The sequence below is a fragment of the Antechinus flavipes genome, chromosome 3 (genome assembly GCF_016432865.1).
Source record: "Antechinus flavipes isolate AdamAnt ecotype Samford, QLD, Australia chromosome 3, AdamAnt_v2, whole genome shotgun sequence".
NCBI classification, from domain to species: domain Eukaryota; kingdom Metazoa; phylum Chordata; class Mammalia; order Dasyuromorphia; family Dasyuridae; genus Antechinus; species Antechinus flavipes.
The window spans coordinates 613,997,294-614,023,444 of NC_067400.1; the positions used below are offsets into that span (position 1 = coordinate 613,997,294).

Consider the following 26,151-nt stretch of genomic DNA (forward strand, 5'->3'; position numbering starts at 1 on the left):
GAGGGCGGGGTAAGAGGAAGGAGTCCGGGGCGCGGGAGACTGAGGGGCCAGAGCCAGGGACTGGACGGGACAGGGACAAGGGCAGGGGCAGGGACACGGAGCAGGACGAGATGCTGCCTCCCGGCCCCAGCTGCCGCCTCCGCCACCGCCCCCTCCTCCTGCTCCTCCTCCTCCTGCTCCTGTTGCTGGTCCACGAGCCGCGCCCAGGGCAGGCCGTCGGGGCTGCAGGGACGCAGGGGAATAGAGGCCGGGGCCGCCCAGGGGGCCAGGCCCGGTAAGTCCGCTCTCTCCCCTGCTTTGCTTCCTTTCCTTCACTCTCAAACAGCAACCCCCCCCCCCCGGGAGATGGGGAGGATCTCAAAAGGATTGAAGTGGGTGGGTAGGGTGCCCAGGACCGGGGGGGCCCTCATAACTCAGGCCCCGCCCCTGCGTCCCAAGTGGTACCAGCCCATCCCCTCACCCCTGCCTGCAAACAGCGCCCCTCAAAACTAGTAGAAAGAAAGGGGCTAGGGAGGAATTCAGAACCCCCAGAGGTTGGACAGAAAATGCCCCCCATCCCCAGGCAGTGCCTGCCCTTCCCCTCCGCCTGTAGTCGGTTTCCCCCGTGGTCTTCGAAAAAGAGGGAGGGACACAGAGTCCCCAGTGTGTGCACAGGGAGCCCTCTTCTCCCCCGGGATCCAGGTAGCGGCAGGTCCTGACTGTAGTCCGCGCCCCCAGCCCCATTACAGTGGAGGGAGGAGAAGGGAGGAAGGGTCTTCACCTGTCTCCCTCTACCCTTGGTCCCGGCCACCTCTCCGTTTGTCCGGCGTGGAAGCCAAGGCCCTTCCCCGGGTTTTGGTGGAGAGAGCCGTGTCTGTTCCCCCTTTCCCCTCTCCCCCTCCCCCTTCTCCCCTCGTCCCCCGCCAGATCGGCCCTCACGCTCCGCTACAAAGGGCCAGGGCTCGGGCTCCCGCCTCTGCGAATCCGCTTAGTAACCCGAGCTCAGTAGGGCCGCGCCGGGGCGGGGCCGGGAAGGGGTTAACTGGCAGACCCGGGGGGAGGGGGCTCCTCCAGGGATTTTTTCCTCCTACGTTTCTTCTCCTTGGAGGCAGTGGGGATCCGGGGCAGGCAACCGAGGGCGCTGGCGCACTGCCCCCCACGTCGCCCCACTTTTCCATTCCCTTCCCATCCTAGGGGCCTGAGCGCCCGTGGGTCTCGAAACCCCCTCCAGGGGAGAATGGAGCGGTCTTGGAGGGGTGCGGAGGAGGGGGTGCGCCTGCGCAGGGGCTGGAGATGGAAGAAGAGGAGGGACGCTGGGGGTTTGGGGGCCCCGGGAACCTGGCCCCAAGCGCGGAGCCCGGGCCTCCGGGAGGGCGGCGCCACCTTGTGGAGGCAGGAGGGAGTGCGTCTGGGGGCCGCGGGGAGCTGCTGGAGGCTGGAGGCTAGCAGCGCAACCGTAGGTGGTGATGTCCAGCTGACCCCGGCCTCTCCTCCCTCTGGCGACCCTCTGCTTCCAGCCCTGCAGCTGCCTGCCGCCGCTGCTGCGCTGGGCGCGCTGCACGCCCGGGCTCGTGTCCTAGAGGTGAGTGAGTGTCCGCCAGGGCCGGAGGTTGGACGGGGCGGCCGGGGTCGCGCGAGCAGGGGCGGAGCGCTAGGGGCGCCCTGCCTGAGCTCCTGCCGCCGTCTCTGGGCTGGCGCTGGGCGCGGCGCGGGGTGGACGGAGGCTGGGTCGACGACGCTCCTACCCTGCTCCCACGGAGCCCGAGGGGAGGGAGGCTCTAGCCCACATTGTCCTGGTCTCTCTCCCTTGCAGCTCCCTGTTCGCCTCGGCAGTGCCCCCCGGGGGAGCAGTGTGGAGTTCCTCACTTGTGCCCCTGTCGGCCCGGCTGTCGGCCGGTTCGGGTTCCCCGGGCCACAGCGGCCCCCGCCCCCAGCCCCGGGCCTGTCACCCGTAGAGAGGCGTCCCTCACCTGGCAGCCGCTGACGTGAGTGCGGGCTGGGGGATCCCCTCCTGACCCCGTGCTGCCCCTGCCTCTGCCCGTCTCTTTCGTTTTTCATTCCTTGTTGAACAATCGGTCTCATGGTGACTGTGCTGCTGCCCCTCTACCCGCCATTGCCTCTTGGGAGATGCTCTCTGGACCTCACCAGACGGGGTTCACCGATATCTCTGGGTCTCTACCTCCCTTTGCCTTTCTCCATTCTGCCTTCTTCAAGGAGCCTCATTGTGCTTGGGAAAGAAAGCTAGATTCAGTGGAGTACCTGGGAGCAAACGAGTCCCAGCCCTTCTATTTTAATAAGTACTTAACGCCCTGGGCCTCAGTTCCCTCCTCTGTAAAATGAGACATTTAGGCTAAATGACCTCTAACATCTTTTCCAAGCCATGGAGCTGTGCTTTAGAATGTCATTGTCTTGCTCTGTTTCCCTGTGGAAGGCCTGAAATCAGTACTCTTTCTTTTCTTCTCCCCCAAGTGGTGATGTCTGCCTTCTCACCCAGCTGTCTCTTTCCATGTGTCTCTCTGATAGATACCCCTGTCGGCTTGCTCTCCATCTCTGTCTCTGTCTTCCCTGCTCATCTTTTGTCTCTGATGCGCTCTCCTCTCTCCCCCCTTCTTTCCAACCCCCCTCCACAGCATCATTCTTGCACGACTCTGACTCAGAATCTCCCTCCGTGGCTCCATGCCCGCCTTCTCTTTCCCCCTGTCCCCCTCTCCCTCTCCTCTCTCCCTCCTTCCCACCACATGTCTCTTCCCTGTGGGTGGGCCCCTTTCTGTGAGTCCTCATCTTTCTGTGGGTGTCTTTGCTCCCCATATCTGCATGGTTCTGTCTGTGTATCGGGATCTCCTCTTAGTGTCTCTCCGGCTTGGTCTCCTCTTATTCCCTTCCCCCCTTTTCCAGGCTCTGTCTCTCTCCATGGTTCTATCTGTAAGTCATCTGTGTCTCATGTCCCTGAGTTTGTCTTTCTGTCAGTCACCCTGTCTTCCTGTCCTGCCTGTGTCCCCGTCTCTTCCTCGATCTCCTCCACTCTCCCTGTGTGGGACACTTTCAGTCATCTCATGAAAATCTCCATTTTGGGGCCTCTTCCCTTCCCTCACCCCAAGTCTATGTGTCTCAGGTTCTCTGTGTCTCTCTCATTGTCTTTGTCGTTCCTAGGTTCACTTTTAATGTCCCCACAGATCTCTGGCTCCCCATCTGAGATTCCCGGTCTTCCCATCTTTGGGCCTTCCCTGTTCTCAAGGGAAGGGGTGAGGGCGGGCTGAGGACTTGGGCAGCCCCTCTTGGCTTTTGGGGCCTGGCTCTCTCTCCCTGCTCTAGCTCCCTTTCTGCCTTACTGGCCGCCGGCCTCTGTCATCGCCAGGTCTCTTTATTTTCCGAAGGTCTCGTTTGTCTCCATTGCCAGGGCTCTGTGCCTCGCGCTTCTTCCATCGATAGCATCTTTCTCGGTGTCACTGGGTCACTCCGCCTCTCTCTGTTTCAGGGCTCTCGGGGTACCCTCCTCCTTCGGGCAGTGCCTGCAGGGGGCGCCTGTCTTAGCCACAATAGGGGTGGACGAGTGGGAGGGAAGCTCTGGGGTTGGGGGGGGGGACTTTTTCTTCGTTTTGCCCCAGAAGGAGCCAGGGGGCGCCCTCCAGGGCCCGGGCTAACCAGCTCCCCTCCCCTCCTTCAGGCTGCAGGAGGCCCGGGCACTGCTGCAGCGCCGCCGACCCCGAGGGCCCGGACATAGGGGCCTTCTGCGGCTGAGCCGCCAGCTGGAGAGAGCGGCCGCTGCTCCTGCCCGGGCCCCCGGTAAGCTGTTCGGCCCCTCCTTTCTCCTCTCCAGGGACCGATAAGGCCGTCTGGTTCCCACGCCCTGCATTGTCCAAGGGGAAACCCCTAGGGACCGTGAGCGTGGGTGGCGCCGCCGTCCCGGGCCTGGGGTGCCCTCTCCCGGGCCTTGGCGACCCCTTTCCCCAAGCCTCAGGGGACCCAGGGTTGGGGGTGGGGTGGGTGGACAGGAGTCCGGGACTCTTCACGCCCTTCTCTTAACTCTCTCTTTTCCCTCCCCCAGGGCGAGAGCTGAGGGACCCTGGCATCCGGCCCTTCTCTCAAGGTGGCTCCGTGACAGCGGGTGTGGGGGAGGGAGGTAAGGTGCGGGGCGGGGGGAGGGAGATTTTTGTCAGGGAAGACGTTGTCCAGAGCCGCTGACCCACGGGGCGGCCGGCCCAGGGAGCGGACCCCACCCCCACCCATTTAACCCTTTCCTCGTCGCCAGCGAGGGAACTCGCAGTCCGAGTCCCGCTCCAACTCCCAAGGGGAAAGGCAGGCAGGAAAGAAAGCGGGTCCCGAGCCGGCCCGGCTGGCTAGGGAGCGAGGGGCGTCTGGCGGAACCCCAGTCCAGACAACAAAGGGGATTGTGAAGCCGCGACGGCGGCGCCGGTGGAAGGGTCTGGTCTGATTGCGGGACCGGGGGAAGAAAAGAGGAAGTGGGGGTGTGTGTGAAGGAGAGACCCGGCGGCGCGGCCAGGAAAACTGGGAACCCTGCCTCGACCTCCGGGTTGGTCCAGCTTCCCCCAGGGCCCCTGCCTTCAGCCCCTCAAAACATCTGTAGCCCCAGAATCTTCTCCAGCTGTGCCGCCCTGCTGCCAGTTCCTTCCCTCAGCTGTAGCCCTCTCGGGCCCCAGATGTGCCCTTAGAGGCGCTGGACGCCCGACTTCTTAGTCCAGCAGTGTTCAGTCTCCTCGACCTCAAATGTACCCCCCCCCATTGCCTGCCCCCCGCCGGGACTTTGCCTTCTAACGGTACCTAGTCCTCTCTCCAGCTGTGTGGAGCGGAATGGGGAGGGGGGGAGTTTCCAGGTGTGCGCCCCAAGGTCAGCTCTTGGATCATACCCCAGGAAGCGCTTCGGGGTCCCCGGCGACCCCACCTGTTCCCCACCCTCCCAACCACTTGTCGCAGCTGGGCTGGGCTAGGCTTGGCCTGAATTGGGGTGGGGGGGAGCGCGGGGGGCCGGGAAGGAAGGAGGAAGGGGAGGGAATGGGTTGGGAAAAGCAGTGTGTGTGAGTGGGGAGGGGGGCGGTGATCCGGCCCGCGCTCTCCCCCGCGTCGCGCACAAACATTGGTGTTGGCACGGAGCCCGGCCCCACGCGCCCCCGTGCGGTTGCCAAAGAGCCGGGAGGGGGTTGGCCCGACTGGGTTGGGCTGGGCCGGGCCGGGCCGGGCCGGGCCGGGCCAGGCTGGGCTGGGTTGGGCGGGGGCGCGTGGGGCCGCCCCCTCCCCGGTCCATCCCCCTCCCCTCTGTTCTCCTCCCTTCCCCTCCCTTTCCCTCCCCTCCCCTCCCCGCACTGCGCAGCGCTAGCTGCTGTCTGGGCTTGGGCCCCTCGGGCGGGCGGCGAGGCAGCACAGTGCGCAGCTATGGCGGGCGCCCGGCAGCCCCGGCGCCTAGTGCTCCTAGTGCTGTCGCTGCTGCCTTTGCTGCCCGGCCCGGCCGCCCGGCCCCGCGAGCGGCTCCGAGTACTCTTCACCCCGGCTGTGTGCCGCCTGCGCTGCACCGGGAATCGCTGCGTGCCCCACTGCGTGCGCGCCAACACCACGAGCGTGGAGAGCGGCGCCCCTGGCGGGGCACCGCCCGCGGGGCCAGGCTTCCGAGTGTGTGAGTGCCAGTCCGAGGACGGGGCCGGGACTGGGGGACAGGGAAGGGAGCCGGGAGCCCCACAGAGGAGGGAGCAGGGTGCCTCCAGGTTGGAGCAGGATAGTCCTAGAGCAAAGGCGCAGAAGAGGGAGCCAGACACCCTTTGCCAGGGGCAGGGAGCTACAAAGGAAAGGAAGCAGGATGCCCGTAGAGGGGGCAGGGAGCAACATAGTGAAGGGGCACAAGGGAGAGAAGTTTCTCCGCTTAAGGTCGGCCCTGAGCCTCCGAAAAGGCAGGGAGCCTTCGGAGGACAAAGGGGGCTTCCTGGAGGAGGATCCGGCATTCTCAGGAGGCATCGGGGAGGTAGGACGTCCAAGCGTCCCTTTGCAGGCTATGAGACCCTGGGTGAAAGTGGGATTGCACACCTCAGAGAGGACCTTGAAGGGGGATTACAGATGTGCTCCTTCGAAGAAGAGCCTGGGGCCCAGGGAGAGCCCTCTGGCTTGACTCTCCCGACTGGGAGGCGGAATTGAGTGCTCCCCTCAGGTGCCAGCTAGGTGAACGAAGAAGGCCTTGGTAGGGAGTAGGGTGGGCAATGAGGACCACAGTTCCTGGGACGGCAAGGGGACTTTCAGCTGAGAGTAAATCCACCCCTACGTAGCTCCCCAGTCCACCTGTCCCTCTCGGTGGAGGGCAGGAGGGCGGATGGGGCGGGATTGACCCGGGCTGGGCACTGGACACCTGCCTTGCTCGGCCACCCTTTCTCCCCAGGCTTCGATTCCCCTCGGCGGGACGTCGCTGCGCCTTGCCGTGCCTCGGCTTGTGGAGCGAGGGGAGCGGGGAGCTTAGTTCCCCCATCCCGAACCTCGCTCTCTACCCCAGCTTTGCGCCTCTCCCCATCGCCTAGCTTGCCCCCGGGGGTGGCCCCCAGCCTCAGAGACTGCGGCAGCCGGCGAGAAGGGAGCTGGGGGCCCCCCGGGCGCCGGGAACAGGCCAGGCCTGGCCCGGCTCCAGACCCGGCCGGCGTGAGCTCATCTCCCGTTCGGCCCCCGCCCCTTTCCCCCGCCCCTGCCTTACAGACCCAACCCGGGGGGCCCCGGGGGAGCCAGGCGTTCAGGCCCACGATGCCAGCTCTCGTGCCAGGGGCTGAACCCTGAGACGTTGCCAGAATCCCCTGGCCTCTTGCCTGGAGAGGCAGGCGCAGTCGGGCTGCTGGAAGGGCCGGGCCTGACCTTACCAAGACCCCGGCATCTTCAGCCCCCAGCCCCTCCTCTCCCCCTCCTCCCAAAGGGGCGGGAGGAATTGGCACTACCCCCGAGGAGCGCCCCGCCCATGGCGTGGGCCTGGCCCGTGGGAGCGGGGCTTTGCTGGCGCCAAGAACAACGGGGAAGAATTTCCACCGGACCCCTCCCGCCCCTGCGCCCGCCTCCCCCCCTTCCCTTCCCCTCCGAGACCCCAGTTTACGGCACCAACACCAACTCTGATCTCCGGAACTGAAATCCCTGCCCGCTAGAGTTTGGCTGGAGTACCGTCCCGCCTCTTGCCCAGAGATCCCCTCGCTTCCCTTCGCCCTCTTCACTGTGAGATTCTCTCCCCCTCCTTCTTCTCCCCCGTCCCCCATTCCCCCCCCCCCCAGCAACCAAACTCTTAGTCCTAGCGCCTCCTCCACTCCTTGAGACCCAGGACCCCAGAGTTCCGCCCCCACTCCGGGCTTGGCTGGCCCCCGCCCGGCCCCACCCCACAGCTGTCTCCAGCTGTTGCCGCTGGCGGCTTCGGGGGCTCCCGTGGGGGAAGAGGCCGGCGGGGGAGAAAGGGGAGAGAGGAAGATTCAGGGCAGGACCCGCCTCTGGTCCCCCGGAGCGCCAAACAGCTGCCCACAGCTGGGTCCTGCTGGGCACGGGGCTCCAAGAAGGAAGGGGCAGAGGCGGAAAAGCCAGCTTTTCGGGGGGATAGGTTTGCACCCCTCAAGGCCCCCACGCTGAGCCAGGGGAATGTGGAGCCGCCCTCTTTGCCTCCACCGCCTTTGTTTACCCGTCCTCACCACTGGCGGCACCGCGCCCAGATGTCCCTGCGTGCGGGAGCTGGGCCCGATGTCCCATCTGGGGACCACGCGTTCTCCCTCCCGGGGTGCAGCTGGCGGAGAGAGCTAAGCCGTAGAGTGGGGTGGGGGAGGAGCGGCTGACGGAAGAGGACATTTGGATTGTGTGTGTGTGGTGGTGGGGACTGTGGAAGGGGTGCTCAGCTTCTTCGAAGGGATGGAGGACAGGCTCGTCTGGCTCCTTTGAGGAGCAGAGGAAAGAACTGGGAGAAAGGAAAAAGTCGGGTTCTTGGACAAAAGGAGGGGGGAACCGAGAAGAGGCTGGGGAGGGGGTACGGATTTCTGGCAGAGGGAGGCGGGGAGGGGCGGGGGCGTGACCCGCCCCTTCCATCCTTCCCTAGTCTTGTGTCCACTCTTGTGCCATAACGGGGGGGTGTGCGTGAAGAAGGACCGCTGCCTTTGCCCCCCGGACTTCACGGGCAAGTACTGCCAGCTGCCTGCCTCTCGCACGCGCCACGAGGCCCCTCCGCCTCCCCCACCTGGGGTCACCAAGTCGGTGTATACGCTGCCTCTGGCCAACCACCGGGAGGAAGAGGATGGTGAGGGCGGGAGAGAGAACACGCCCACAAAACAGCCACTTCTCTGGGTCGGGCAGCGGGAGGGGAAGTGACGGGGCTCTCAGAGGTGGGGGTGCAGTGGAGACAGGTCCAGGCCGGGTGGAAGAAGGCCTGCGTCCTCCCCAGGAGCTCCCCGGCCCTGGGTGTAGCCTTAGCCAAACTGTTCTGGGCCCGAGTTGTCCTAGCCGTAGGGCCGCATAAAAGGCACCTATGACATGTGAGGTCACGGGAAAAGAGCTGCCTTCAGACTTTGGTCTCAGTTTCCCTGTCTGTAAGGTGAAGGGCTTGGACTCAATGATTTCCAGTCTCTTCCAGCTCTAAATGCTCTCTTCCCAACTTTCACTTATGTAATCTTAAGATCCGATTAATGCATTTGGGAGCCCTCTTCCCAGTTCACTGGCCTTAGTTTCCCCACCTGTGAAATTTCTTCAAAGTCCTTCCTAGCTTTCCATTCTTATGTAAAGAATGTTGTCCCTCCATTCTCTCTGGTGGGTTCCCAAGACCTGCTCTCCCCGAAGGCACTTAGGTTTCTCCCATGGGACCCCCACTTCCCACCCCGGGCTGGGTCACCGCCAGTCTTGGCTCAGCATGTGTTCACTCTCCTCTGACACCCGTCCCCACCCCAGGCGTGGCGTCCCTGGTGAGCGTCCATGTGGAACACCCTCAGGAGGCTTCAGTCATCATCCACCAAGTGGAGCGTGTGAGCGGCCCAGGGCCCAGCCTGGGCCCCGAGGAGTCGGGAGCTACGGGCCAAAGCCAGGCCCGGGCCTCGGGGGTGCCTTCGGACCGCGCCGCCTTGTACACGGTGCTGGCCCAGAGCAGCCCCCGGGGTGAGGAGGAGGAAGGTGGCGGGTACACCGACACCTCGGGCTTCGGCTACTGCTTCCGCCAACTCCGCGAAGGCGAGGTGAGCCGCGGGGCTGGGCCCCCACCTCGGGAGGGCAGAGAAGGCGCCCGGCAGCGCCGAGCCCCTCCCTTTGTTCTTTGCAGTGCGCCTCCCCGCTGCCAGGGCTGCGAACTCAGGAGGTCTGCTGTCGAGGGGCTGGCTTGGCCTGGGGAGTTCACAATTGCCAGCCCTGCTCCGAGCACCTAAGTAAGAAGGGAGCTGGCCTGGGTGGGCACGAGCCCCCCAGGCCGCTGTGCCCCCTCCCTGCCCTCGCCCACTGCCAGAAGGCGCCAGGTGCCCCCCCTCCCACCTAGCCCAGCCTTCGCGCCCCCAGCGGGCGTTGTAAGTCGAAAGTTGTCCCTTTCGCTTCTCGTCCCCTCCGGGCAGAGGGAGGCCTGTTCGCAACAAGCCCCGCCCCCCTCCCGACTTTCTCTGGCCCGGGGCCGGGCTCAAGCACGCTCTCTTTCTTTTCCCCAGGCGGCGTAGGCCGGGTGGGCTCCTCGGACGCAGCGTGCCCCACGGGCTTTGAAAGAATCAACGGCTCCTGCGTCGGTGAGGGGGTACTCGAGCGTGGGGGTGGGGGTGGGGGGCTCCCGGAAACGGGACTGGCCAGAGCCCGCGGGACGGGACGGGCGCAGGGGCTCCTCCAGACCGCCTGCCCCCATTTCCCCCTCCCCCTTCCTAGACGTGGATGAGTGCTCCGAGCCGGGTCGCTGCCAACACGGGGAGTGCGCGAACACTCGCGGCGGCTACACGTGCGTGTGTCCCGATGGCTACCTGCTCGATTCTTCCCGGAGCAGCTGCATCTGTGAGAGAGCCCACCTCGGCTTCCTCCGCTCCTCCCTCCGGGAGCCGCTCACCCCTAACCCCCAATCCCAAGCTCCGCCCCACTCCTTTCCCAAAGCCCACCCTGCCCTTCTCAACCGCCCTAGTTCAGCACCAAGCCCAGCCCTCGAATGCCCCTGAAACCAAGATCCTCTGCTCATCCGACGCCATGCCCTCCTTTACTCTGCTCCAAGTCCCGCCCCCATTCCAAAACCCTGCCTCCGATTCACTCCGGGCCGCTCCCTTCCCTCCCTCTCCCCTCTCGTCTCCCTCTTCCCAAAGTTGGCCCTCTGACCCGGGACTCTGGCCCCCGGCTCTTCTCTAGCCCAGCATGTGATCTCAGAAGCAAAGGGCCCTTGCTTTCGGGTACTCAGGGCTGGAGGCTGTTCGCTGCCCATCCTGCGCAATATCACCAAACAAATCTGCTGCTGTAGTCGGGTGGGCAAGGCCTGGGGCCATAGCTGCCAGCTGTGCCCACCTTTTGGCTCAGGTGGGCTTCGGGATTGCCCTGTAACCTGGTCTCTGTATCCTCATTCTACATCCTGCCCTCCCTCCACCATTACCTCAGCCTCCACCACTACCTCAGCCTCCAGCATCCTCTAAATCCTCCACTGATCATCCTGACTTCAATTCCCACATCCTGAGGGATTGCCCTGACCTGTAGTCACACATCCAGCCCCCAGGTCACCCGAACCCCGCGTCCTGGCTAGTTCTGCACCCCAGGTCCCTTCCCATCTCACAGACTGGCCACTCACAAAGTGATTGGAGCCATTTTACCCAGTAACACCTCCTCTAGGACCTATGCTCATGTGCATCTTTGTGCACCCAGCTCCCAGTCTGTCTCATATACCCCAGATCGATACCTCTACTAGTCCTGCTGTTTCTGTCTCCTCATCTCTCTTTCTCTCTCTGTGTCTCTGTCTCTCGTTCTCTCTCTTTTTATTTTCCTTCGCTGACCTGCTCCCTCCACCCATTTCCATGTCTCCTACAGAGGGTTTCAGAGAGATATGTCCAGCTGGCCCTGGTTATCATTACTCAGCCTCTGACCTCAGATACAACACTCGCCCCTTGGGCCCGGAACCACCCCGAGTACCCATCAGTCAGCCCCGGGTGCCTCCACCTGCCAGCTCAGCACCCCCAGTCTGGGTTCCTACGGGTAAGCTCTGAGTCTTTGAATCTCTCCATCCGCCCTGAACTAGGTGATAGGCAAAAATGGAGGATTCCCAATGCTGGGGAATGAGAGGAAGGCATGGATGGCATCAAGCACCACTGGCCCCCTTGTGCTATGATCTTGACCTGACTCTTCACTGATTTCCTTGTACAGTTGTCTGGAGCTATCCACCTACTTCCCGCCCGGAGCCCAGACCCAGACCCCGGCCTCAGCCCCAGCCTAGGCCCGAGGAACCCCTGCCCACTGTCCCCATTCAACCAATCCCTGAAGTTCCTGAAAGAGGTAAGGAGCCCCAGATGATGGGTGAACTGGGATGAGAACTCTAAGTGGAGAAGGGAGCGGAGGGGCAGAGGTTCTGGGAGCCTAAAAGAGCTTAAGGGGAGAGGGAATGAGAAGCCCATTTAATGGGGAAGGAGACTGGGCACAGAGCTGAGGCAAGACCCTGATTCTTGGCTGGTCCGCCAGGTCCACTGGCAAGAGGCGTGTGTCAGCGGAATCCCCAGATCTGTGGTCCAGGGCGCTGTATCCCCCGCCAGGGCGGTTATACGTGTGTGTGTGACTCGGGCTTCTGGCTCAGCACCCATGGCACACACTGCATCGGTGAGCCTGGGGACAAAGGTGGCAGGATGGGGATCCTGGAGGGAGGAGGGCCCATCACTTCTGACTCCTCTGACTTGACCTCCCTTCCCTGTCCACTTCTCTGGGACAGATGTAGATGAGTGCCGCCAGATACCCAGACCCTGTGCCCATGGGCGCTGTGAGAATTCAGCAGGCAGCTACCGCTGTATCTGTGCCCCTGGTTTCTATGCCAATCCACAAGGCACTGAATGTCAGGGTGAGTTTTTGTCCTTTCCAACCGCTATGACCAACTCTGGGGTTAGGGGGGAGCAATAGATGTAGGATATCCCCAAAGGCCACACCTGGGCCTGAGACGGAAGCTGGAATTGTTAGCCCCCGCCCACTTCTGCTGCCCGGCTCCACTCCCATCCTTCGGTTTGCAGATATAGACGAATGCGTCCAGCAGCCCTGCACCAACGGGCGTTGCGAGAACACTCCCGGCAGCTATCTGTGCGTTTGTCCGGCTGGGTACAAGGCTGCTCCCCATGGAGCTGGCTGCCAAGGTAAGGTGGGGGGGATCGGCAGGCAGCTGGACAAAGGAAATGGGGGAGGGACACCGAGGGCCACGAGGATATGGAGGCTAGGGGATACACAGGGTGGACATGGGAAGTAGGAGCTTGGGTTTGAGGGACAAAGTAGGGCACTGAGAGTGGTCTTCGAAGCATCGGGCCTCTTGTGGAGGCTCTGCGGTCAAAGTCGGGTTGAGTTCTCAGGCTGGCCGAGGGATCCCGTGGGTCCTTGGAGAGCAAAAAGGCTTCCTGAGACGTCCACGTGGACTGGTGATGAAGTGAGTTCTGTCTCCTTTCTCAGACATCAACGAATGTGCCCAGAGCCCGGGGCCCTGTGGTTGGGGCCACTGCGAAAATCTGCCTGGCTCTTACCGCTGTTCCTGTCCACCCGGCTTCCAAGGCCCCGAGTGTGAAGACATAGATGAGTGTGCCCGGGACCCCCCTCCCTGTGGGCCCGGCCGGTGCGACAACACAGCTGGAAGCTACCACTGTGCCTGCCCTGCCGGATATCGTTCCCACGGGCCCGGAGCACCATGTGTTGGTATGATCCTCACTGCCCCTTCTGCTCCCCAGTACTGTCCCCCACGCTTTTTCTCCTATTAGGTGGAGGGATCATAGATTTAAGAGCTAGGAGGGAACTTAGGGGGCATCATTGACAGATGAGGAAACTGAGTCTTATCTAGATCACGTGACCTGCCAGAATCACACAGCTGGCGTCAAAACCCAGTTCCCGGTTCTGACTCCAAAGCCGACACTCTACCCAGTGCTCCTCGTTGCCCCATTTCTTCCCTGGCCCATCTCCTGACATCCCCTTTACTGGGCCAGCCTAGGAAAAGCACATAAGCCCCCTCCCATTTCTCAGCCTTGGTTCCTCCATCTAAAAGAATGGGACATAATGGACTTGGAAACTCTAAGAGTCATTGTAGTTCTGAACTTCTGCTGAAAAGGAGACCAGGAAAGGGCTCTCAGACACTTGCTAGCTGTGTAATACTGGACAAGTCCCTTCAGCTGTCTGAGCCTCAGTTTCCCTATATGTAAAACAGAGATAAAGCCTTATAATGTGATAAGAGTAGAACTCAGTAAAGCTATTATTGTAAGGGGCTTCCCTATAAGGTCACAGTAAATATGGAGGCTGGGATTGGAAACTGCATTTCTTGGCTCCAAGCCCAGTCTCTTCATTACCATTACACTGGAAACGGTAATATTACTATCTGTATCATGGTGGGGGGAGGGGAGGGAGAAGAGCAATTGTACTCAATAGTTGCCCCTTGGATGGAGTGGAGGATGGACTATGTTTCAGGCAAATTATTGAAGTGGAGACTGGCATCTTACTGGGGATTCTGGCTTCTAACTCCTTGTTCAGTCCCTGGCCCTCGGTGTGATTCTGGGGAAAGCTCTTTGTCTCACTGAGCCTCAGTTTCCCTGTCTGTAAAATGAGACGGGTTCTCTGGATGCTCTAAGAGCTCATCCCATCAGGATGGAGGGAAGGGGGCGGTGGCCAACCTCGGGAAGACCCTGCCAGGGTGTGCTTGCGAGTGGGAGGGGGTCTCTAGGCCCCGCGGCCCACCTATGCCGTCTCATCTCCCGCAGACGTGGATGAGTGCCAGCGAAGTCCCTGCAGCTACGGGCGCTGCGAGAACGTGGACGGCTCCTACCTGTGTACCTGCCCCACTGGCTTCCGGCTCAACGCCGCGAGCCAGGCTTGTGAGGGTGAGGGGGCGGGGCTTAAAGGAAGGGGCGGGCCTTGGGCGTCCCGAGGGCGGGGCTCATGCCCTGCCTCTGCGCCTTCTTTTCCCCCAGATATTGATGAATGTGAAAATCACGTGGCTTGCCCAGGACAGGAATGTGTCAACTCCCCGGGATCCTTCCAATGCCGGGCGTGTCCCGCCGGCCACCGGCTGCTCCAGGGCCGCTGCGCTGGTGAGATCGGCAGCGGCCCGGGACTTTTTTCACACCCAAGCCACCCAGTTGAGACACTTGTGCTGCTGACTTAGGGCCTGAGGCACATTCTCCTCCCGCTCCCATCCCTCTGACTGGGAAGACCTGAACAGTGTCCCCCACAGCCTGTGATTGAACCCCAGACCTTTCAGCCTTCTGCTCTGGGGACCCGGTGACCCCCCCCATCCTCCCCACGGGAAAGCCCTGGAACATCTGCCCTTCCCCCCTCCCCATCTTGTGATCTGGACCCAGCCCTTCAGACCTCTGACCCAGAGACCTATGAGGAGATTCTGGAGCATCATCCCGGGCCTTCAATCCCTCTGACCGAGGCACAAGCCCATCGTCCTCCATCTCTCCCGATTTGGGGAGCCCAGGCCCCCAGGAGCCCCAGATTCCTTCCTTCACTCCCTCAGTTTGTTCTTGAGGCCTCCCCCTCCCCCTCCCGGGTGTCCAGCACTAGAGCCTCACATCCTGGCGTTCCTTGTTTTCAGACGTGGATGAGTGCAGCTCAGGTGCCCCCTGCGGACCCCACGGGCACTGCACCAACACGGACGGTTCCTTCCGTTGCAGTTGCGAGCCTGGCTACCGGCTCCCACCGGGCGGGCGACCCGGTCCTTGTGCAGGTGGGCAGGGGCATGGGGAGTCCGCGGCTGTCCGGCAGAGGCCCGGGGCTTCACAGCCCTCACCTTTCCCCTCTCCCTGCTGCCTTCCCTAGATGTGAACGAGTGCCTGGAGGGAGACTTCTGCTTTCCCCACGGCGAGTGTCTCAACACCGACGGCTCCTTTGCTTGCACGTGTGCTCCGGGTTACCAGACGGGGCCCCGCGGATCCTCCTGTATCGGTAGGCGGGCCCTAGAACGGAAGCGAGCTTTGGAGGGACCCAGCCTGGAGCCTCGTGGGAGGAATCAGAATGTGGGCATCCTAGTCAGCGATGGGACCCAGCCTGGGGGCAGAACCGAGATCTGGGACTGGGACGGGGTCAGAGGGGATCGTTGGAGAAGCTTAGATGGGATAAGGGAGGAGGATTCATCCTTGCGCTTCCTTTCTCCCGCTGTCCCCTAGACGTGGACGAGTGCCGAGACGAGAGCCTGTGTCAGGGAGGCCTTTGCACCAACACCGACGGCTCCTTTGAGTGCGCCTGTCCTCCGGGATACCGCGCCAGTGCCGACCTCACTTCCTGCCTCGGTGATTGCCCGTCCTTCCCCTTTCCCCCAAGGCCTGGGGCTTTAGATCTCCCAGTGACTGACCCAGCCCGGGGCTGTGTTGTGTCCCCGCAGATGTGGACGAATGCCGCGAAGGAGGGTCGGCCCTGTGTGGGACTCAGCGCTGCGAGAACTCCCCAGGCTCCTATCGCTGCGTCCGGGACTGCGACCCGGGTTACTTCGCAGGTCCCGAAGGCAACTGTGATGGTGAGAAAGCCCGCGGACCCCTTTTGTGCCCAGGATAGCCCCTCCCCCGCCCGGAGGGACAAGGGGGCAAACTGGGACGGAGCAGGTCGCGCCTCCCCGGGCCTGACGTTCTGTCTGGGAGAGTTACCGCAGACTCCCGCGTCGGCCAAGGGAAGGCACGAGGCGGAGGGGCCGCATGATGTGGTCCGCTTCTGCGCACTGCGGCCCTCAGAGCTGCGCGCAGCCGGTCCCTCTGCTGGCCACGAGGGGGCGTGCCGGGGCTCGTTCCCGTGCCCTCTCTACTGTTTTTTCTTTCCTTGCAGATGTGGACGAGTGCCGAGAATACGGGCCGGTGCTGTGTGGGACCCAGCGCTGTGAGAACACCCCGGGCTCCTACCGCTGCGTCCCAGTCTGCGAGCCGGGCTACCAGCCCACGCCCAGCGGCGGCTGCCAGGGTAATGAGCGCGGGTAGCAGGAGCGAAGGAGACTCCGGGTGTGCACATCTGGGGCACGCTGGGCTCTGGCGCTCTGGGACTGGGTCCCTCTGGGTAATACGGTGAAGGTAAAGCCGCTTGTAGTGCCAGCGCCCGGGCCAGGCCGGGGAGGAAATAAGCAATTACACAGTGTCTGCTGCATGCCGGGAACTAGTATCATCCATCTTCCAGCTGAGGAACTAGGCAAAGGTCAAACCTCCGGCTTCCCAGCTAGAAAGTATCTGAGCTCGAACTCTTGTCTCCCTGACTCTAGGCTCAGGACTCTTTCACTGCGTCTGTGAATTTGAGCAAGTCACTCGGTCACTCTCGGCCTCAGTTTCCTCATCTGTAATGTGAGACAATTGCTCTAGATGACAGAGGTCAATTCAATTCATCAAACACTTTTTAAGCACCCACTCTGTAGTCTGCTTGGGTGCTGGGGTTATAAAGACATAAATGAAACGTCGGGCCCCCCCAGCCAAGTCTGGGGAATTATGGGATTATGGAATGACTGATCCCCCTAGGCCAAGGTCCTTTATGTTCCAGACCAGCTCTGGTCTCAGTATCTTCCCTAACTCACACATTTTTCTCTCTGCCTCCCCCAGAATAAGAATATTCAGAGAGAAAACAAAATTACTGCTTTTGATGGATAGTGTGCTTAGAGAAACATAGAGGGGGATATTAAAATTAAAAATAAATTGAAATAATCGACGACTCTGGCAGAGTCAAAGGATATAAGATAAATCCACACAAACTATCAGCGTTCCCTGATAGCAATCACCAACAAAATCCAGCAGGAAGAACTAGAGAGAGAAATTCCATTCAGAATGATGACAAGCTCTAAGATCCTTGAGCGTGTGTCCCAGAGTGCATCTGGGAACTACGCCTTCGTGGTGTATGTGTACACGCGTGTGTGTGAGATGTACACACATATGTATATATACATACACATATACATGTATATATACAGATGTGTACGTATAAAGTATTCTTTGCTGAAATAGATATACCTAAGTAACTGAGGCAGATTTATTGTTCAGGGGAAAGGGCAATAGAATAAAAATGACAGTGAGAAGGAAGGGGATCTGTCAGTACCAGATCTCAAACTATGCTACAAAGTAATAATTATTCAAATGATTTAATGTTAGTAAATCATTTTTCAATCTTTCCAACTCACTGTGATTCTTTTGGCGTTTTCTTGGTAGAGATACCGGAGTGGTTTGCCACTTCTTTCTCCGGCTCATTTTATAGATGAGGAAACTGAGGCAAACAGGGTGAAGTGACTTGCCCAGAGTCACACAGCTAGGAGGTGTCTGAGGCCATATTTGAATTCATGAAGATGATACTTTCTTACACCAGCCAGTGCCATAACTATTGCTGTTCCAAATAATTTGATGCTGGTTTAAAAGGAAAAAAAAAAAAACAAGGGATCTGGGGCAGCTGGGTGGTGCAGTGGATAGAGCACCAGCTCTGAAGTCAGGAGGACCTGAGTTCAAATCTGATCTTAGACACTTAACACTTCCTGGCTGTGTGACCTTGGGCAAGTCACTTAATCCCCAACTGCCTCAGCAAAAAAACAACAACAAAAAAAACCCAAAGAGGTCTACATCTCCTCCAGCCCTTTCCCTACCGTAGGCCCACAATCCCAGTCCTTTAGGTCCATTCTGGCTGCCAGGGTCTTTTCCTGGTCAGGTTTTCCAATGGTCTTATATGAATCCCACATTTTAGTCCTGGGTTTTCTCCTGTCCTAGAGAATTCCCTGGGGTTTACTAGGTTTAGAGCCAGGAAGGACCTTAACGAGGTTGTTAAGACCTCATTTCACAGCTGAATATGACACACATGGAATCTAGATCTGAATCTTCCTTACCCCAAGTCCAGTGTTCCAAACACTATAGCATCCAGTGCCACAAAGGTGCCTGGTGCCACGTGGGGCTGTGCCATAGCACCCAGTGCCACGAGGGTGCTGGTGCCACATGGGGCTGTGCCACATGAGTGAGCCTTTTCTCTCCAGGTCCTAGGACTGGGGGGAAGGGGGGGCAAGAATCCATGTAAAATTGCTGGTTTCATTGCAGATGTGGATGAATGTCGGAACCGAACCTTCTGTGGGGCCCACGCCATGTGCCAGAATTTGCCGGGTTCTTTCCAGTGTCTCTGTGACCAGGGCTATGAAGGAGCCAGGGATGGGCGCCACTGTGTGGGTATGATGGGGCTGCTGGGGGGAGGGGGTCCTAGAGGATGTGGACACTGGTGGGCGTAAGGGAGACAAGACTTATCTTTCCTACTCCCGGCAGATGTGAATGAGTGTGAGACCCTCCAAGGTGTGTGTGGGGCCGCGCTGTGTGAGAACGTGGAGGGCTCCTTCCTCTGCGTTTGTCCCACCAGCCCCGACGAATTCGACCCCATGACTGGACGCTGTGTTCCGCCAAGACCTCCTGCCAGTGAGTGCCGTTCCTCTCTCTGTTTAACTGAGGGCTACAGCAGGCACGTGTGGCTCAGCAGCCTACAGGCCATGAAACCATCGCAAAGGTTTCTGGGCTGCTTGTCTAGGCCCAGTCATTTTTCAGTCATGTCCGGCTCTTTCTGTCCCCATTTTGGGTTTTCTTGGCAAGGCACGGGTGGTTTGCCATTTCCTTTTCCAGCTCATTTTACAGATGGAGAAAGAAATCGAGGCAAACAGGATGAGGTGAATTGCCCAGAGTCACACAGCTAATGAGCGTCTGATGCTAGATTTGAATTCAGAAAATGAGTCCCCCTGACTCCAGACCAAGCATTTTAGCCACTCAGTGACCTAGATGTTCCTTAAGGTTTTTAACAAGTAAAATTAAAAATCAGCAGTCAGCCTTGAGGTTAAAGGGAAGCTAGCTGTGACCGCTGTCCGCTTGGGCCCTTTCTGTCTCTAAAATGAGGGGTGTGGAGCACGGGGCCACCAAGGGCTCCTCAGCTCTAAAAATCCTGAATTGCCCGAGTTACCATAGCACAGTCACCTGATTGGTCCAGCTTAACAGATATTTTGACAAGCTCCCAATCATGGCTAGTGGGCCATTAGTTACAAAAGGTCCAACTGAGGCTCAGGCCTGACCCACTAATGTTCCCGATTGCTGGTGGATGTGGTTTTAGGAACACTGGGAATATTTTTGTTCTGGGGCCTCGATGAGAACCTCCCATTTTCTCCATTCTCAGGGTCGAGTCCTCAGTTGCCCTCGAACCCTGGGCTCCCTGCCCGTCCACCACCTCCACCAGCTCCTCCTCGGAGACCCACGGCACCGAGACCGGGCCCTGGCCCTGGGGCTAGCAGCGGACGAAGGGAGTGTTACTATGACACCGGGGCCCCCGATGCCTGTGACAACATCTTGGCGAGGAACGTCACCTGGCGGGAATGCTGCTGTACTGTGGGCGAGGGCTGGGGCAACGGCTGCCGCATCCAGCAGTGTCCAGGCCCTGAGACAGGTGCTGGGGTTGGGTTGGGGAGGGGGGGTGAAGAGGCCAGACTCTGCCCCCTGTGGGGAGATGGGAAGTGGGAGAAAGTTCTGTGAGATGGGGAGGGGGGAGGGAGAGATGGAGAGGAAAGAGAGAATGTGAGGGAGGGAGAGAAAAAGAAAGCTAGGAAGGAAGGGAGAGGGATGAGAAAAAGAGAGAGAGAGACAGAGACAAAGACAAAGAGACAGAGCAAGAGAGAGAGATATTCTCTCTGAAGAACTGAAGGGGTGCTTAGGGGGCATCAGGCAGGAGACAGAGTGCGGGGCAAATCCTTCCTTCTCTCCCTCTGCCCCACCCCCCATTCAGAGAGAGAGAGAAAAAGAGAAAGAGGAAGAAAGGGAGAGGGATGAGAGAGAGAGAGGAGAGAGAAAGAGAGAGAGAAGAAAAAGGAGAGAGAAAGAGAGAAAGGGAGAGAAGAGAGAGAGAGAGGTGGGAGGAAGGAAGAGAGAGGGATCAGAGAGACAAAGACAGAAAGAGGGGGGAGAGAGACAGACATTGAGAGAGGAGCTGGGACTCCTGAGTCCCCAGAAGCCCTGGGTTCGAGCCCTGCCTCAACAAGTCACTAACAGGCTGCTCTCTTTGCCAGCGGAATACCAGTCTCTGTGCCCACATGGCCGGGGTTACCTGTCCCCCCCGGGAGACCCCAGCGTCCGGAGAGGTGAGCCTTTTGGCAGCGTGGAAGAGGATGATGGCCCACGGGCTAGATCCCCCCTCCCGCGCCCCCCCTCCTTGCTCTTCCCATGGGGCAGGTCACTTCTCATGCCTAAAATGGAAAGGAAGCTGACTTCCAGGCTGGGCCCGGGGCCGCCCCTGTCCTGATTTGGGGCTCCCCGCTTCTCCCCGGGCCCCGCTGTCCCAGCTTGCGGCTCCTCCTTGGGGGAGCTGTGTCTGTCGGGTTTCTCTCTCAGGGTCTGGGATCACTCCGGCCCTCCCTGCCCCCACCCCCACCCCCAGGCGGTGGGGGGCGGGGCTGAGTGACCGGCTCTCTCCCACAGACGTGGACGAGTGCCTGCTGTTCGGGGACCAGGTGTGCAAGAGCGGGGTGTGCGTGAACACGGCCCCCGGCTACTCCTGTTACTGCAGCAACGGCTACTACTACCACACGCAGAGGTTGGAGTGCATAGGTAACGCCCCCTGCAGGTCCGCCCCCTCCTCCCTCCTAGCTGAGGAGGGAACTTGTGGGCCGGTGCAGAGGACTCTGGGAGGGGCTGAAATCCGTCCTCTAGTCCATTTCCATTCCTTCTCATAAGGTCGGATGCTTTCCCCCCCTCCCCCAGTCCTTGGGAAGCCTCCCGTGGGTCCTTTCTGCTCCGGGGGAGGGGGTGCGCTGCGGGGGGGGGGGGAGAGGCGCGGAGGGAGGGAGGAGAGGCGCGGGGGGGGGGAGGCGCTGGGGGGGAGGGAGGAGGCGCTGGGGGGGAAGGAGGCGCGGGGGGGGGGTGGAGAGGCGCGGGGGGGGAGGAGGCGCTGGGGGGGAAGGGAGGAGGCGCTGGGGGGGGGGAAGGAGGCGCGGGGGGGGGGAGGCGCTGGGGGGGAAGGAGGTGCTGGGGGGGAAGGAGGCGCTGGGGGAGGGAGGAAGCGCGGGAGGGGGGAGAGGCGCGGGGGGGGAGGGAGAAGGCGCTGGGGGGGAAGGAGGCGCTGGGGGGAGGGAGGCGCTCGGGCCCTCCCCCCTCAGCCCCCGTGTCTCCCCAGACAATGATGAATGTGCGGACGAGGAGGAGGCATGTGAGGGCGGCCAGTGTGTCAACACCGTGGGCTCCTATCACTGCACCTGTGTCCCTCCGCTGGTGCTGGATGGCTCGCGGCGGCGCTGTGTGACCAACGACAGTCAGAGTCTGGGTAACCCGAGGCCCCCTCTCGCCGCTCCCGGGCCTGGAGAACCGAGGCTGCCCCCCCGGGGCTGGGAGGGAGCCAGGCCGGGGCGGGGAGGCTCAATCGGGGGGATGCAGAGGGCCAGGAAGAAGAGGATCATGGAGCCCGAGTGGGCCTGGGGGGTGGAGAGAGGAGAGGAGCAGCAGGAGACGGCTTTCAAAGGAACTGAGGGGGCGCTTAGGGGGCGTCGGGCAGGAGGCGGAGCGCGGGCAAATCCTCCCTTCCCCCCTCTATCCCCATTCAGACGACAACCTGGCCGTGTGCTGGCAGGAGGTGGGCCCGGACCTGGTATGTAGTCGCCCTCGACTGGACCGCCAGGCCACCTACACCGAGTGCTGCTGCCTTTATGGCGAGGCTTGGAGCATGGACTGCGCGCTGTGCCCGGCCCGAGACTCAGGTACTGCCTCCTTCCCCCGGCCGGGCCGCGCCTCTGGCCCCGGGAAAGTCAGGGCGAGGAGAAGCCGCCGCTGGCTCTGGGGGCGCCTCCTGGCCCCTGGTGGCCGTGGCTGGAATTACAGCCGGGGCTCCTCGGGCAAACCTAGCCTCAGAGGAGGAAGGAGGCTAAGAGTCCGAGCTAGAGCTCGAGAAGCTAGAGATCCCTCAGTCCCCGGGGGAGGTCCGAGAGGAGAGGTTAATGTCCACGCCTGTCGTGCCGGCCTCAAGCTTAACATAGGTCAATATTACTCTAAATTATGATTATTAATAATTATCCTCACAAAATAACATTGTGCAGTGTCTTATAATTACAACACGATAACGTTATAATTACTCATAGGTGCTATGTCACACGCGGTGTCATGCAAATGAATGTAATTCATAAAACTGATGCTCAATTTTGATATTTTAGGTTAGTGTTTATTTGAATGTTTATCATTATTAATATTTATTCATTTATTATTATTATTGAATGTTCGGTTGTTTGCCGCTGTCTTTGTGGCCCCATTTAGGGCACCCTTGGGAGACACCAGGAATGGGTCGCCGTTTCTTTCTCTAGCTCCTTTTACAGATGGGGAAAGTGAGGCCAATGGGATGAAGTGACTTGGCCAGGATCACCCAGCTAGGAAGTGTCTGAGGCCATATTTGAACTCAGGATCTTCCTAAATCCAGGGCTGAGACTCTATCGACCGCACCACCTAACTGCCCATTAATAATTAGCAACAATATTATTAATTACTAACTTGCTGTTATATCCCAATGTTACAACGTATTTCTCTAGTTAATAATGGTGGTCGTTCATATTGCTGATGATGGCATTAGTTATGTTAATATCATATATTATATGATTGTATTAATTATCATTCATGATATTCACGGGAATTCCAAGTCGGGACGCCTATGCTGCTCGAGTTCCCGTTTCGTCAGCACTAATAGAGCCCCCACCATAAACGCGTGAGATAGAATCCGTGTTCTCCCCATTTTCGTGGGTGAACGAGCGCAGGAGCAGGGGGGGAGTGATCGCCGCAGGGCCCCACGGAGGGAGAGCCGGCCTCCGAGGCGGGACCACTGGAGAGCCCCCATTTTATTTCCGGTACCTCCTGGCTGGGTGACCCTGGCCAGTCACCCCTCAGTGCCTTAAATCAAGTTCGTGGTGGGTATAAGATGACGAGTGTGGCAGGCCCGCATTGGCCGAGGGAGGGTCACCTCACCAGGGGGCTGGTCGCCTCGACCGATGCAATCACCAGCTGACACCCAAAGAAGGACCGCGCGGCTGATAACGTATTGGAGGCGAGATTTGAACTGGGGTCTTCTGACTCCAGAATCTGTGGGCCTGCTGTAATCTCACCTAGTTCACAAGATCAGAGGAGGTAGAGGAGGTCTTAGAGATCTAATCTGATGCTCCCATTTTATAGATGTGAACACTGAGGCCAGGAGGGATGTCTACATTTATACCAGTCAGAGACAGAATTGTTCATTCTGTGCGGTGGCTTTTGGGGAGAAGAAGGAAGAGACGCTGGGGAAAGGATGGGAAAGAGAAAAACAAAAGACAGATAGAAATTTTTTTTTAATTAAGTCAGGGGGAGTTAGAGCTGGGCCTAGCACTCAGCCTCCTAGACTCGCAGCTCCTTTGCAGGTTCCTGACAGATAGAAGGGCTGAGGGCTGATCTGGGCTCTTGGGCCTCCTTTTACTCTTCCAGATGACTTTGAGGCGCTCTGTAACGTGCTTCGCCCACCGGCCTATGGGCCGGCCCGCCCGGGAGGCTTTGGGATCCCCTATGAATATGGACCAGACTTCGGACCGGGCTATGGAGGTCTCCCCTACGGACCAGAGCTGTACCCACCCCCACCCCCACCAGTCCCTGGGCTGGGCTATGACCCTTACCCACCTCCTCCAGGCGCCCTGCCCTTCCCCGGCCCAGGTAGCCCCTATGGCCCACCACCCTTCGAGGTGCCCGACTTTGACTCGGTGGCTGCCGGGGCCTACAGGGAGCCCGAGGGCCGCCCACCTCTGGATTCCACTGCCCGCTGGCGCTATCGGCCCCGGGACACGGGGGGCTCTTTCCCAGAGCCTGAGGAGGAAGAGGAAGAGGAAGCCAGAGCCCCCTATGCTGGTGAGCATGCTCAGGGGCTCTCGGGCTGCTGAAGGCACCATTCTGGGCCTCCTTCCACTCCTGTCCCCCCCGGCTCCTCCCCACCTTCTAAAACCCATCCTCCAGCATCTTCCGCATCTCGTGTCTGTCGCGATCTCTGCTGTCTTGGCCGCATCTGCTGCCCACTCCCTTTTTTGGCCTGCGCCAAAGGGGCAGCTCAGATTTAAAAGGGCTGCGATGCGAAGGATGGCCTGACCCTGCCCACCCGCCTCCCTCAAGGCCCTCAGCCAAGATCAGTCGGCCACAGGATCCATCCCCGTGGGGGAGGTCTGCCCGGCTGGCTGGTCCTGGAGCAGGAAGGAGGGTGCTCAAGTTCACCACGGCAGGATCTGTCCACGTTGTACAAAAGTTCTGACAGGACCAGTCCATTAGTGGCTGAGCCCTGGGTCAGGCGATTCCCGCCCCGCTCCTCCCGCCCCACTCCTCCCACCCTGCTCCTCCCGCCCCCTCCTCCTACAGTGGTTGCCTGATGCCCAAGGCCACCGTTCTCCTCTAAGCCCCGGAGGGGTCTGGCTCTTGGATGGCGGGGGAGGACCTGCAGAGCCATGATGTTTATCCCCCCTCAGCCGGCCGCTATGAGCCCTTCGAGGGGCTGCAGGCTGAAGAGTGTGGGATTTTGGACGGCTGTAACAATGGGCGCTGCATCCGGGTCCCCGAGGGCTACACCTGTGACTGCTTTGATGGCTATCGACTGGATATGACCCGCATGGCCTGCGTGGGTGAGCTTGGGACCTAGAGAAAGGAGGGCAGGAGAAAATGGGCAGAGCGTCAGAGCCGCTGCCCCTCCCCACCCAGAGATCCCCAAGGAGGCAAAGTGTGGAGTGCCCGGATCTGAAAGGAAAAAAAGGGTCTGGGGGGTCTGAGTGCCCTTCCCTGAGGACCAAGAGGTCCGGCTCCCTTAGGAAGGGGGGCCTGGACTCCTGGGTCCCAGTTCTTTGTGAGGATTCCCAAGTGCTCGGTTCCTCATCCAGCCTGTCTGTCCCCCTGCAGACATCAATGAGTGTGAGGAGGCAGAGGACCGGAACTCGCTGTGCGTCAATGGCCGCTGTCTCAACTCCGACGGCTCGTTCCGCTGCCTCTGCCGGGCTGGCTACATGCCGTCACATCAGCCTCACCGGTGTGTCCCTGCCCGCCCCCAAGCCTGAGCTGGATCAGCCCCCCACCACGGACCGGGCTGAACCAGAGAAGGGATCGCGGAAAGCCCCCTAGAGCCCGCTTCCAGCAGGGGCTGGACGTGGCCGACACGGCCCCAGGCCGGCCCCATCTACTGTAGCCCCCTTCCCCGCCACACTCTGCACACGCGTGTCCCATCCCGCACACATGCTTTGCTCACAATTCTGCTCAGATGCACGGGACACATGACTGGATGGAGAGATGGGCAGAGGGACAGACAGATACCACTCCGGACACACGTCCTCCACCTCGGCCCAGGGCCTACGGCGATCCTGCTCCCCCTAAGGGAACACTGAGGTCCAGAGGCCTGGTCCTGGCTTATTCCCTCCCCTCCCTTTCCCTGACAGCCCCCCTCAAATTTTTTTCAATAAATTTCCTTTTTCTACTTGTTGTCTTATGGTTGTTGCCCAAGCGCAGTTCAGAGGAAGAGAATTTGTGACTCTTTTGGCTAGGAAAGGGCCCCCCATGGCCTTGTTGCCCACTTGACCTTCTTGGGGCGCTTCTGGATGACTCTGGGTGACTCTTGGAAACCACTTCCCTGCCAGAGAATGGGTCATTACTCAACTTTTTTTGGGGGGGGATCATCATCATCATCATCTTAGCTAAGGCAACAAGATAGTTTGGCTGGAATAAAGAATATACTGTGGGGTGGGAAGGGAGAGTAATAAAAAATAGGATTGAGCCCGAAGTAAAGGGCCACCAATGTCAAATGGAGGAGTTTATCTTGGAGGAAATAGGGAGCCATTGATGGTTTGGCCAATATCTGTTTGGAGGCCATATGCAGGATGGATTGGGAAGGGGAGGGACTGAAGGCAAGGATTTTTGTAATGTTCCATGTGAGAAATAAATGAGGACCTGAACCAGGATGAAGAATGGAGGATGATTCCATCATTATGAACCTGGGTGGATGAAAAAAATAGTAATATCCTGAACAGAAATAGCAAATTTTTGGGAGGAAGGAGGGGTGTGTGTGTGCACAATGCTGTGATTGAGATAA

General features: G+C 60.0%; 1 protein-coding gene across 2 annotated transcripts; it reads left to right on the forward strand.

Moving 5' to 3' along the window:
• Window positions 1-5,328: 5,328 nt before the first annotated feature.
• LTBP4 (latent transforming growth factor beta binding protein 4) lies at window positions 5,329-25,539 on the forward strand. 2 transcript variants are annotated; one of them, XM_051989189.1, is made up of 30 exons: window positions 5,329-5,605; window positions 8,024-8,221; window positions 8,866-9,146; window positions 9,230-9,332; window positions 9,603-9,677; window positions 9,811-9,933; window positions 10,276-10,440; window positions 10,942-11,106; window positions 11,275-11,403; window positions 11,587-11,721; window positions 11,831-11,956; window positions 12,123-12,242; window positions 12,550-12,789; window positions 13,839-13,958; window positions 14,049-14,168; window positions 14,678-14,809; window positions 14,902-15,027; window positions 15,249-15,371; window positions 15,464-15,595; window positions 15,898-16,029; window positions 18,120-18,245; window positions 18,339-18,485; window positions 19,228-19,494; window positions 20,111-20,182; window positions 20,520-20,648; window positions 21,214-21,360; window positions 21,638-21,790; window positions 23,529-23,942; window positions 24,548-24,700; window positions 24,972-25,539. In XM_051989189.1, the coding sequence occupies exons 1-30, from the start codon at window positions 5,368-5,370 to the stop codon at window positions 25,124-25,126; spliced, it is 4,746 nt and encodes a 1,581-aa protein (XP_051845149.1). In that variant the 5' UTR covers window positions 5,329-5,367; the 3' UTR covers window positions 25,127-25,539. The 2 variants fall into 2 exon arrangements, with proteins under 2 accessions (XP_051845149.1, XP_051845150.1); XM_051989190.1 differs by lacking the exons at window positions 13,839-13,958; window positions 14,049-14,168 and having other exon boundaries at window positions 5,330-5,605.
• The last annotated feature ends 612 nt before the right edge of the window (window positions 25,540-26,151 follow it).